General features: G+C 50.2%; 1 protein-coding gene across 14 annotated transcripts in view; it reads right to left on the bottom strand.

Annotated features, from left to right (window-relative positions):
* Window positions 1–12,369, bottom strand: part of MYO18A (myosin XVIIIA) — a 1,313,149-nt gene that overhangs the window by 259,423 nt on the left and 1,041,357 nt on the right. For all 14 annotated transcript variants that reach the window (XM_069615286.1, XM_069615296.1, XM_069615289.1 and 11 more), the window contains 2 exons: window positions 3,789–3,899; window positions 2,935–3,039 (listed from right to left, as the gene is read on the bottom strand). In XM_069615286.1, the coding sequence (XP_069471387.1) occupies window positions 2,935–3,039; window positions 3,789–3,899 (216 nt within the window). The remainder of the gene's footprint in view (window positions 1–2,934; window positions 3,040–3,788; window positions 3,900–12,369) is intronic.

The following is a 12,369-nucleotide window of genomic DNA, read 5'->3' as shown; positions in this document are numbered from 1 at the left end:
GGAGGGTCAACAGGATGTCCAGAGACACATCCTTCGGATGAGCTAGTGTGATTGGAACACTAGGCCCTGCGCCGTTGTTGCCTTCCACGTCCTCGTAGATCGTGTGTAAGGACTCCAGGTCCTCCTCGTCCGTGGACAAAACTTGCATAGCCTGGGACACGGCCTGGGCTGGTCTGTGGACTCCTTGCCCTGGACCCCCTTTCAGCCCGAGGGGTCGTCGGAACCGGGCTCTGAGACGGCATCCCCTTCTCTGGCATGCTAGCAGACTTTGCCAAAGTCACTGCGGCGGTTTCGCATTCAGGGACAGGGACACCGGCCCTGTGAGGGCTACCATCGCAAGGTCAGCTGCCTTCGTAAGAGCCACAGCCACCAGTTCTATCCTCAACAAAGACTGTTGGTTAGGAGGACTGGTTGATAACCCAGACGCCACTACCGTTTAAAACAAAGAAAAGGGTGTGATCAAAGCAATTGATTTAGTTATCATTATATATTCTCTCTCCACTACAATGCAGCGGTGAGAGAATAGGTTGTTTTAAGAGATCTCTAATTGACCAGGCTGGTCAAAGAGGCACTTTGTTATTTTAAATAATAAGACACGCACAGAGGGGGCGGAAATAATAAAATACAAAATACCGACCTCCGAGTTGTGTGCACTTGTAGACACTAGGAAAGTGTTTTAGAGAGTTTAGGGTCAGGATCTCAACACCCCTTGTAGTTGGCACAGCAGCAATTACTAGGGCTTTCCATCTATGGATACCAGATTTTTTTACAGTTAGGGTTATTTAACTTTGTGCTAGGGATACAGCGTTAGGAATAACTTTGTAATTAACTAGCCTTCTGTGTTTGGTGTGTTACAATACTGAGGCATAAACGGGAGGAAAGAGCCTTTCAACTCCACTTGTAGTTACTCTATCCTCAACAAAGACTTATGTGCTGATTGGGCCTTCTTGGCCAGTTCAGCCTTCTTCTCCTCTGACCCTGACCTCGGGTTTCTCCCGCAGCTTAGCCGGGTTGGACAATTTCCTCTTTGATGAGGAGCTTGATTGCCGACGGCCAATGGAGGGGGATTGTTGATCACGCTCTGTCCATCGTGGGACTCGCTAGCGCGGCGACCCCAGTGGACCCGGACTTGCGGTTCTTGGCCATGTGTTGGGCCCCAACGGAGGAGGGGCCCTCAAAGGACTTAGAAGACCACTGCTACTTGGACCGGCCAGTCCTGGTTGAGGCATGACCCTGCTCCGAGCACGGGGCAGAGGCCTTGGTGTTCAGCCATGCCGCCAGTCTAATGTGCCTAACCTTCGTCGTCTTTTTGGAGAAACTGAGGCATATCTCTCAATCTCCTTTGTTGTGGTCTGGATGCAGACAGTAGAGGTATTGCAGGTGCTTGTCTTCCACCAACACATTCCGTAGCCCGCACTTGGTGCAGGGCTTGAAGAGGGATCTTCCTTCCTTCTTGTCCTCCGTCATGGTCAAAAGGCGTGAAGTAGGCCTGATGGACTTCTGGAACGTTTGACGATCTTCGCCCTCGAGGGGTGCTGAAATTCACTGACAACGGATCCCCGCTGTCGGCAGATGGAGAAAAGCGCACACAGGTTCTTTTGGAACAAAAAAGAAACTTTTTCCGTCGTAAAACAAGAAAAAACATAAAAAGTACCTCATAGAGCAAACTCGAGGACTCCCAAAACTGAAGTGTGCAGTCAAAATCTGAAGACGGCTGCAAGAGGTTGGGCTTAGGGACAGGACTGTCATTGGATGGGGGCAGTATGACCCAGAGGACAGTGAGTGGTTTAAAGGAGATAGACAGTTTGAAAGTGAAAGTAAAACAGTTTTTTCTTTTAATGAGGATTCCCAGCCTGAAGACGGGGAATATTCATGAGCATGTGAATCCATGCCAGACCCCATGCTGGAGAAGAGGAGTTCCTTGGATGGCAAATATTTGCCACCTGAAAGGGAACATCCTGGGTGTCCAGTGGTTCTCTTAGTGGAACCGAGGTTGAATATTAAGCATCCCTGTGTCTCTAAAATTGAAACACACACTCACGAGCTCTTTTTTTAAGAAGGTTCAGTAGCAGGTGTATGTGAAGTCGCTAAGCAAAGATCTACATCTAGGCTTCAGATGGCTCATTCTTTTGGAGAGGCCAACCTTATTTTTCCCTGAGGACTCTTTAACGCATTTGACTGCAATGCCTAAAATTGTCAGCATTATGGGCCTTATTCAGGGTATGGCAGTAGTGGTAAAAAATGCCAGTAAAGGACTAATGGGAGTTTTTACTAATCTGCCAAAACAGGAGTGTGAAGGTAAATAAGAGGAAATGCTGCCAGCATATGGCTGAGGGCATTTGCATCACAAAAATGAAGGGATTATCGTAAATAGAATTACCACTGTCACCATTCCTTCCAGGCGCAAATGAGTCCAGTAAAAGGAAATAACACTCAAAGTGCATTTACCTCATTTTGCATCGGCGGTAAAGGTAACCGTGTTTGGTAGGATTAGCACGCAAATTAATTATACCAAACTTGCAATGAGGGCCCATGTTTTTCGGGTAAGCTAAAAGGGACAGTTGTAGTGCTTGCCAACCTCCTTGCACTGTACGGAACAAAACCGAAGACAAGTATGGTCTGAGTATTTCTGCTTAACTGTTGTGAGAGTGTTGGTAGACTTAAAATCCACCACACAACTTTTTTATGAGTGAGCATTTATAATTTTTAGAATTTTCAAATTAAGATATTTAAAAAACAAATATGTTTTTCTTTATTTAAAAAAATACAGAGCATCCGGCATGGCAGTATCTTAGTGGTCATGAATGTGATGCAGACATGAGATTGCAGCCAGCACCGTCAGTGTCCGGGGCACTCTGACGGGGGAGCTCTGCTGGCCCTGCTGTCACCCCCCCCCCCCCCTGAGAACGCGCGTGCCGCTGGCACTGCCAGTACCTGGTCGCTGACGGCAGACAGCTTGCTCTCCAAATCCCGCTTCTCCCTCAGGACCTTCTGCTTGTCCTCGTATTCCTCCTCTAGCTGCACCTCCATCTGCTTTAGCTGGATACGGGGGAGAGAGAGAGAGAAGAAACAGGTTTAGTCGCAGCAGCTTCTTCAGTCAGAGAGCACGTCACTCAAACCTAGGCACGTGCGCGGGAAAAGGCTGCGCTCAAGCTGATATAGGTGCTACGCACGTACGGACACATTGGTACTTGCTGGACGTGGAAAGGCATATTGGGCACGGTGCTAAGTTATCAAGGAGACCAGGACACGCGCAGGTTGATGCAAGCTTTGGGGATGTTTTGTTTCTACGTGCAAGGCGGGGAAGAGAGTTCGGCTCCCAAGTATATTAGCAGTAGTGATTGGGCGGGGGGAGGGGGTTTGAAGAATCAGAATGTACACTACTGTGTAGGAGAAGACGCATGCTCGCCGTTACAGATGAAAGGGGTGTGTACGCGCACGGGTAAATACTGCTATGGAGGGCAGTCTGTGCGCATATGCTAAAGTTAATATGATTAACTGTCCAATTGTCAATGATAATTGTCCAAGATGCTGCATATGATTGGAAAGCGGGCAAGCTGAGTAGGTGAGGTGCCCGGTTCCATGCAAGTTTAGGTGAGAGACCAAAGCAGGCCAGAGGGCGTTAGGTGGCTGTGCGCACGCAGAAACGCCGCAGGTGTGAAGGGAAGAGATGCGTGCAAACGATGCAGGTCGGGTGCCTGTGTATAGGGGCTGTATACGGGAGCGAGTGCTGCGTCGGCCCACATTATTGGATACACCCGTTACCTGGCGCACGCGTAATGCGTTACCTTTTTCTGGCATGACTGCCGCACGTCCTCCACCTCCTCATCTTTGCTCTCCACCTCCTTGGTGTGCGTTTGCCGCAGACGCTCCATTTCCATCTCCAGACGCAGTTTAGCCTGTAAAGCAAACTCTCAGAGCTCAATACAGACTGCAGGCACTTCCACCCTACTCCATTCACTTCTCTTCCCTCCTCTAGACTGGTATTCCTGAAAGACCCCCCCCCCCTTCTCTCTAGCTCGCCTTTAAAAATGCCCTCTTGATGCCGTGCCTAAGCACCGCCTTCTGTCTAGTAGAACCCACTCTGACGCCACTATGTACGCCTCCTTTGCTCCAGTCCACCCCGCCCACGCCTGTATCCAGGGCTGTGTTATGTTGCTGTGGCCTGCATAGGCGTGCCAGGCAGACCACTGGGGGCCCACTGCTTCCTTCATGTAATGGTGGTAAGCTGTTGGGACCTTTTAAAGCCAGTGAAGTTTAAAAATAAATATCAAGGGCATAAGCCAACCCAGTCACATTTTATGAGGGACTGAATACCAATGACTACTTACATCTTCACTCTCAAATACTACACCTGAAATGGCAAATGATTGCAGTGTGCTTGAGTCAGAAGGGAAAGGTATCCATGGCAATGGCAGAAGCCTATGGTTTACCTGCATTTAAGGTGATGTAGAGCGATTGTCAATACTATGAAAAAGTTATCTGCGCCGCCATGTCCCCATGGCCTTTCATATCAAGAGCAAACCATGCCCAACAGACCACAAACAGCACTAAGTGCCCATCACATCATTCCCCGATACTCAAGCTACTGCCATGACACCTCTCATCATGCTACACAGGACACATTACATGCAGCCCTCAAAACCAACCTCACCATCATATCACCCCATCACAACCTGTCAAAACCCCGCTGGCATCCTATCACGCCCTATCCAATGGAACCATGCACACCACCACACCTGAACACAGCCCACTACATGACACCAAAATAACAAAACTCAAGACTCGGCGTCAACACATTACATCACGCTCCACAGCAGCCACAGTGCCATCTACAAATGACCTGGCGTCCACTATAAAATCTTGCCCCTAAACAAAACATGCATGTGACTCAGCCAGGTCAGAGAGCAGCACTGACCACATCCGACTTCATGAAACATCAGCATATGGCAATCCAGCTTCTACAACCCACACCACGCCAGCTATTTCACCAATTGCAGCCTGCATCCACACCTAATAATATGCACATATCGGACACCCTGACATCTATCTAGGCTCCACAAAGGTGACTACACACTGGACGCTGACCAATGAATACTTAACATTTTCTGTTAAAGACAACACAACTGCTGCCAACAGGACTGCTCAATAAGATGAGACTTCTCCAAGGACCTCCAACAACACTCGCCCCCACACCAACAATCAAACAGACCCCACAGACCTGCACCAATACATTCCTACAAGCAGGATATGTGGAGAGCCTACAGTTACCCAAATCCTGTAGGAGTACTACTCAACTCTCTGGCCCTGCAGGCCTGCATCGGGAAATGACTACAGGCAGGAGACGTGGAAGGGCAGCAGGTTGCAGAATGCCATGCCAGAGCCGCACACCTCTTTGCCCAGTCAGATCTACAGCATAACATTTTCCCCGCTAGGAAGGAGATGGAGATAGGGTCTTTTGGTAACCAAGCTCTGCCTGACAGCACCGAACAGGAATCATACAGGCGTACATATATCACCTAAACAATCCCAGACAAGGCCACTTAGGAGATGAGGAGGGCTGTTGGAACGCAAACCACAAGCTGGCAACTTACACATAACATAACCCACAGACTTGCAACACCTCAACAACCAGGACAATCACACAGGTAGGAGGTGCAAAGGGCCTATAGGTATGCAATCACCCTGCCAGACAGCTCTCATAAATCAACCCAACAAATCCGGGCAGGAAGGAGACGTGCGGGGTAGGGGTCCCCAGTTACCAATCTCCCTCTCTTGCTAGGGCAACTTATCTCAATGACCAGTACAGAACGGCTGGCTGGGTTTAACTAAGGTAATACTCTGTTTAACCAGGGAAACCTTAACTCCACTCCCGAGCTTTCCACCAGTTACATTCATCCAAATAATTCAACTAAAACGAACCAAGACTAGAACTCCCACGACCCGAAACTTGGTATTGCAGGAGACATGGAGTAATCTGGACACACTGCTCTCGAAGCAGAGCTTGCTGCTGGTCTATGAAGTTTAACCTCAACACTGGATCAAGACAAGTCTATGATCTGATGCTGCTCTTAATTGAAAATTCCTCAGCCAGGCAGACGGAGGGTGGTGAGGGTCCTGTAATTAGGCTGAGGGCCACCAAGTAGCAGGCTTTATGCTGCAATATGGGTCAGCATTGACAGGAAAAAAGGATATAGAGTGGGCTATGAGGCTGAAGAGCAGCAGGGGTCACACTATCTTGACCTGAAAATTGACCTATATATTTCACGGGAAACTGCAAACTCTCTATAAAGGCCTGCTGTTCATTTATTTTGTATTATAAGTGATTTGTGATGTCATATCTTGCTTGTAATAAGAAAATCAGTGGGTAATCAGCTGTAATTTTAGGATAAAGCACTGCGTTTGCGTGTAGGCTTGGCAGTTATCGGCCCACCAGCTGCAGCGCTTGGGCGTTGGCGAAGGCTCAGGGCTGATCACAGTGAATCCTGCAAACAACTGAGCAGCTTAGCGCTATTAGAACCCCAAGGCTCCCTCTGGAGTGCCCATAGTTGTTCTTCTCTTATTTTCTTGCAGGAAACGGATTTCTGTGATTCGCTATAAAAGACCCGCAAACAAAAAATAGCCGCTGGACAAACAGAAAAGACACACTATCCCTTTTCCATTTCCTCAGCAAACAGCCAGGACATAAAGCTGTAGAGAGAGGCAGAAGCAGGCAAGTGAGTTGGGTATGGAGTGGGTAGGGGTTGGGCATACTGCATGGTTGCGGAAGGGCGAGAGGCAAGGTGGAGCAGGAGGTCAAAGGTGTAAAGGCGGCAGGTGGGGACAGGTGCCTGTTGGCCACAGAGGAACTCTGGTGATTCACGCCCATGTTCCAGCCCATCTGATTGGTTTGCGCCTCTCTGCAGGGTGCTAGTAGCTTATTGCACCCGATTAGTGATGCAACAATGCCCTCGGGCAGCTCCAGAAGCCAGTACCTGACATCGCTCACTGAGGCTGAAAGAAACTGGGACTGCAGTTCTGGACGTGGAGGCAAGGCGTTACAGGGACACTGCCTACAGGATGATGGGGTGTTCACGGTTTGTGAAGCCAACAATCAGAAGCCATGCATGCCAAACAGTTTGTGATGAGCACTGTAGCAGACATATGAAAAGTCTGCCTGAAGAAGACCCTATACCCTTGGAGTCAGGCGGAAAGTTGAACACGGCTGCAAAGGTAGACAGCACACAGTTGAATCTCTGTGTCGGCTCGTGCCTGCATAAAAGTGGTAAGCACCTACGTTGGTAGCCCGCCAGGGATAGAAATGTCCCACTCACGAAGGGGCAAAGCAGAGTATGCAACAGGAGGTGTCGCTATCGGACAGATTCCTTTTGGGGCAGACTGAGCGGTGTGGTAGCTTTTTAAAGGCTAGGGTAGCGCCAGAGCCCGAGAACTAAGTACACCTATTCTATAAGTGTTTCCTACCGTGAAGGTGCTGCACAACACGTACTTTTAGAACATAAGGATTAGAAGAAGAGGGGGAGCTCTAAGGAAACCCCAAACACTGCACCCCGGTATCGCTTCACATTGCTGATGGACATCCCTGGTGCCCGGCCCCTTATTCCCCATAGGAAGAACATCTAATGCGACTGTCGCAGCCTGCGGTCTATTCGTGGTCACGTGTCAGGAGCTACGTCCCTAGGGTTATTATACTCCCTCGCCACCAACACAAAAGGAGGCCATAACAAAAGAAACGACAAGGACGACAACGAGGACAACACTGTTGCACTGAACTTTCTTGCAGCCCGAGACAGTCCTACACGGGGGTCCTACTTGCGTAGCAATAGCCACCGCTCGGTTTCCTAGCACAGTGGGCGCGGCCCTTCATTATATTAAACCATATGGACGGCAATGATCGCAGCTCATAGAATGGCATAAAGCGCTATTTGAAAGAACGTGATTATTACACCCCCTTGTGCCTTTCCGTTGGGGGCTCTCTCTAATCATCATCCATGGACATGCCTGCTCATGGCTGCGTCAGTCCATGCAAGCTCTCTCCACAGGCGGGAACCTTGTGCACTATCGCAGTACTCTCCTGTGGGCACGGGCCCCTTCCTGCCAACACAGACTCATTTATCTCACCCTTTATTCTCATCAGAAAGAGAACACACACTGCCAGCGATCCATAGTTCCCTTATTTCAAAAGCTCTGCTACGCTGTGAAAAACAGAATGCAGGCCACTGAGCGATGCTGCTGCCCTCGAGCTGCTACTCAACCGGGTGTTTGGGCATTGTGTGCTGGCACGTAGGCAGTATTTTCTTCAAAGGCAAATTAGTCAGTCCATGCCCAGCGTGGTGTTCTGCAAGAGGACAGGCGCCCCGAACTCCGGTGTAACCCCGCTGCAGCGGCCGCGGCAGCAGAAGAGGCGCTTGCATCCAGAAGCAGACCCGCCGCAGCCGCGCCATGGCATCGATTGCGCTGGCTGTGCACGCTTCCAGCATAACCTGTCCCCGCTGTACCGACAGCCGAGGCAATTTTCGGAGCACATAACAGCAAGAAATATGTCTGCCATTACCACGGTGCTGGACTACAAATAACGGGCAACATGGAGCTGGAGGACGAGCGCTGTCTGGCGGCCGGCGAGCCGGGATAAATCTTCCCTCTGCTTTGCTCGGAATCAATTCTAGCCCTTCGCGGCCATCGCTCACTCCTAAACACCCCCCGGGCGCCGCAGACCTGCGCACATCTACAAACTAAGCAGAAGTTTAGGCCTCGCATTCTGGCGGGCCAGTCCCTGGGTGCCGCCATCTCACGCTGCTGCTCCCGCCCGCGACCTTCATCTACTTTAACCTGATGGCTGGCATCTAGTGCCCTGGCCTCAATAAGGGGAAAGAGCTGCCGGGAAGCGCGAGAAATGCTCACCGGATCTAGCAAACTAATGGCAGAGCGGCAGCCTGAAAGACATAACGGGATGCACAACACACAACACGCACATCACAGGGTTGCCCTATAGTTAGGATGAAATCCATCATCCAGGGGAAAAGCACACATTCTATTTCTAATAACTTTTGACTTGTACAACGGAACTGCACGACATTTTCCAGACAAAAATGCCTAGCCTGGACCCCCTCCCCCAAAACTGCAAAATGTGGTGCAAATCTGTGTTATGGTTCACAAGAAATAAAGGATACCAAAAAGGCCCTATACCAGCCACAGTGAACAGTGAAACATGTTTGACTGTGTTTGAAGATATAGAGTGCACTCTAGCACATATGCAATATATCCTGTCTTTTTTGAATGCCCAAAAACATCGGTAGAATAACAGCAGAAAGCAGATCTTGCATATAAGAATCTACAATTTCAGATGCAATACAGCATGGTCTGCAACTTTTGGATCACCAGAGGTTTTACATTACAACTTCCACAAGTCATACCCAGCATAGGCAACGGTGAAGGGTCATGGGAGGCATAGTACAAAACACCTGGCGAAAATGCAAGCTGAAAGCCCATGCCCTAAAACGGTTACAACTTTCATCTGTCCAGTACATTAGAAACTCTTGCCCTGATAAACCTGTGTTTTTGCAACATGAAACCTTTTCCTCATGGTTGACCTTTGAAGGTCACCTGCACTAATCTTTACTATTTGATAAGGCTGAGGCCTACCTTTTGATTTGTTTATACTGACAGTACGTGGTTTTGTTATAATCAGATATGTAGATTGGGGAAACTGTTCCTTCTGATGTATGATGTAATCTTTGGCGGGCTGGTAAAAGTTATAATTGTACTACTTCAAATGACTACTTTGCATAGGGGTCTACTTTAAGAACAGAGTGATAAAGGTACTAGAGTAGTTACGCATAGTAAATGCTTATTCAATAGAGAGAAACTGACAGTAAGAATATCCGGGCTGTAAAAGAGCCGTATTTTAAAATACAAACTCCAATCAAGCTGTGCACTTAAATGCATACTTTTATGCAGAAACACGTTTTTTAAATGATTCATCACTCTTATTTGCATGCGTAATATGCTGTACCAGTGATATCATTGGTGATGCCAGTCACTTCAACTACAGTTTTTTTCACTGAAGGGTTTTGCTGTACTGAATATATTCACCTTAACTGTCCAGTAACTCAAGTATGTATATAGGACATCCTGGTTTTGGGAGTATATTCTCCAATGTTCTACTCCATGTGCCCTCGTCGTGACATGATTTTAAAATAGAAAATCTCCATTTGTTTTAAAATATATGATTCTGGGGGCGCTGTTGCGCTCGATGAAGATGGCCGCCTTCTGATCGGCTCCGCTCCGCGAGGCACTCCTTTTGCTGAAATCCTCCTGTTTGCCTTGACGTTTCACCTTCTAAGCCACGGAGGGGAAGGCTGGTGTGTCGGGGACCCTGCTGGCTTCGTCCTGTCCCCCGGACCTCTCTCGCCGCTGAGCTTCTGGCCCCTGCGGGTTGAGCGGGAGCGGGTGCTTCCTCCGATCCCCTTCGGGGCTCCAGGGAGTCGCGGCCGAGCCCCGCGGCTCGCGGCCTTCCGTTGGGGGAGGGGCGTTCTTCCCGCCCTGCACATCCGCTTACTACGGCCTCTCGGGGGAGTGGCTGACGGGCTCTGGACCTTCACGGGATCCGAGAGCGTTCGCTCCGCCGCCCCATCCTGGGCGGTGTGCCGATTTAGACCGTGATTCCTGGCTCCGGGCGGTGAGTTGGGCCCCTGGTCTCCGCGGAATACACCATACTGGCAGGCGGCCTCCGACGGAGTGGAGCCGCTCCTGAGGTACGCTGGCCCGGCAGGGTTGCATTATCCACGCTGGTCTCCCTCCCTTGTTCTTGAGCGCAGCGCCTAGCTTGGGGCAGTAACTACATTCCGTCTGCATCCTTATACCCTTCCCGGCTGCCCCGTTCCCCGGGCCCATTAACCTGTGTCATAGACTGGCCGGGAGGCGGCAAGAGGCGCCTGCTCCTTCCTACCTACCTACTGCTGGTTACTTCACGGTGCCGAGGTGCGCCCCGACCTCCGAATCTCCTGTACGGATCGACCTTGATTCGGGTCATTCTCGCCTTCTTGGTCGACTAGAGGGCTGTCCTCTTGGCTGTCCTACCGCATCTCAACGGCTACCAGAAGCTCCTCTTGGTTCTCTTGCCGGTCTCCTTGGCCCTTGCCGGAGGTATACTTGTGGATCACTGGCCATTACATACATCGGTTAGCCTGGACGTCCCTCCTGCCCCTGACCCGGCAGACCAGCATCACATACTGGCTTGGAAACACTGCATCTCTTGTTGCTAGCCGGCTGCGGCCTCACTCATCCCTGGTGCTCTCCCCCGGCGACCCTCACCCCCCCCTGCCCCTCCGGCCCCCCGGACCTGATTTCAACTTTTGCCGGCATCATGTCAACGAGGACGGGAAAGAAGCAATCCTCTATCAATATGTTCGCTAAGCCTCCGGGGGGAGCTGGTGCTGAGACGCCTTCACAGGAACCATCCACTGCACATGAACCGGAACCATCCGAATCTCAGAAAATGATGGAATTCATCCGAGAAGGGTTCACTACAATACATAGTAAACTAGACGATATGAATGGTACGATATCCTCCATCAAGGCACACATGGAGAGGACAGATGGTCGTGTGACTGAGATCGAATCACGTATGAGTACCGCTGAAGATGGTCTGGGCTCACTCCGGGCGGAGGTTTCCACATTATCCACACACTTGACAGAGGTGGAGAAGAAGAATGAGGACCTCGAGTCTCGCTCGAGGCGCAACAACCTCCGTATAATTGGGGTTCCGGAGGATGGCATACAAGAACCCATGGAAGACTACGTGGAGAGCATGCTTCTCCGACTCCTCGATTCCCCAAAACTCTCCTCACAATTTGCAATCGAGAGGGCCCACCGTGCACTTACAGCAAAGCCCAGGCCTGGCGCTCCTCCTCGCCCGATAATAGCCAGGGTCTTAAATTTTCGTGACCGGGATACCCTTCTCAGGGCGGCGAGAATCAAGGGAGACCTTTTGTTGGGCGCAGCCAGAATCCACCTATACCCGGACTTCTCGATGGCGGTCCAGCGTGAGCGCAAATCCTTCCTGGCGGTGAAGAGACGTTTGCGCGACCTCCAGGTCAAATACGCTATGCTATATCCCGCCAAACTCCGAATTGAGCATGCGAACCGAGTATATTTCTTCACGCTACCGGAGGAAGCCTCTAAGTTTATGGATGAACATTTTCCCGGCTAAACTATACTTGCATTAATCCCTGCCATTGCTTGGGTCTTGGTTCATTGGCCCACACACTGTACTCTTGGTCAAACGCGACATGCTCTTATTGTGGAATTGGCACCACGGAGCCCTAACCCAGAACTCGGTTGGCCTCACAACCTGCCGTCAATCCTGGTTGC

The sequence above is a fragment of the Ambystoma mexicanum genome, chromosome 9, assembly GCF_040938575.1.
Source record: "Ambystoma mexicanum isolate Mex_15411 chromosome 9, UKY_AmexF1_1, whole genome shotgun sequence".
Taxonomy (NCBI): Eukaryota; Metazoa; Chordata; class Amphibia; order Caudata; family Ambystomatidae; genus Ambystoma; species Ambystoma mexicanum.
The sequence above is the reverse complement of the archived record's forward strand: the minus strand, read 5'-3'. Positions and strand labels throughout refer to the sequence as shown.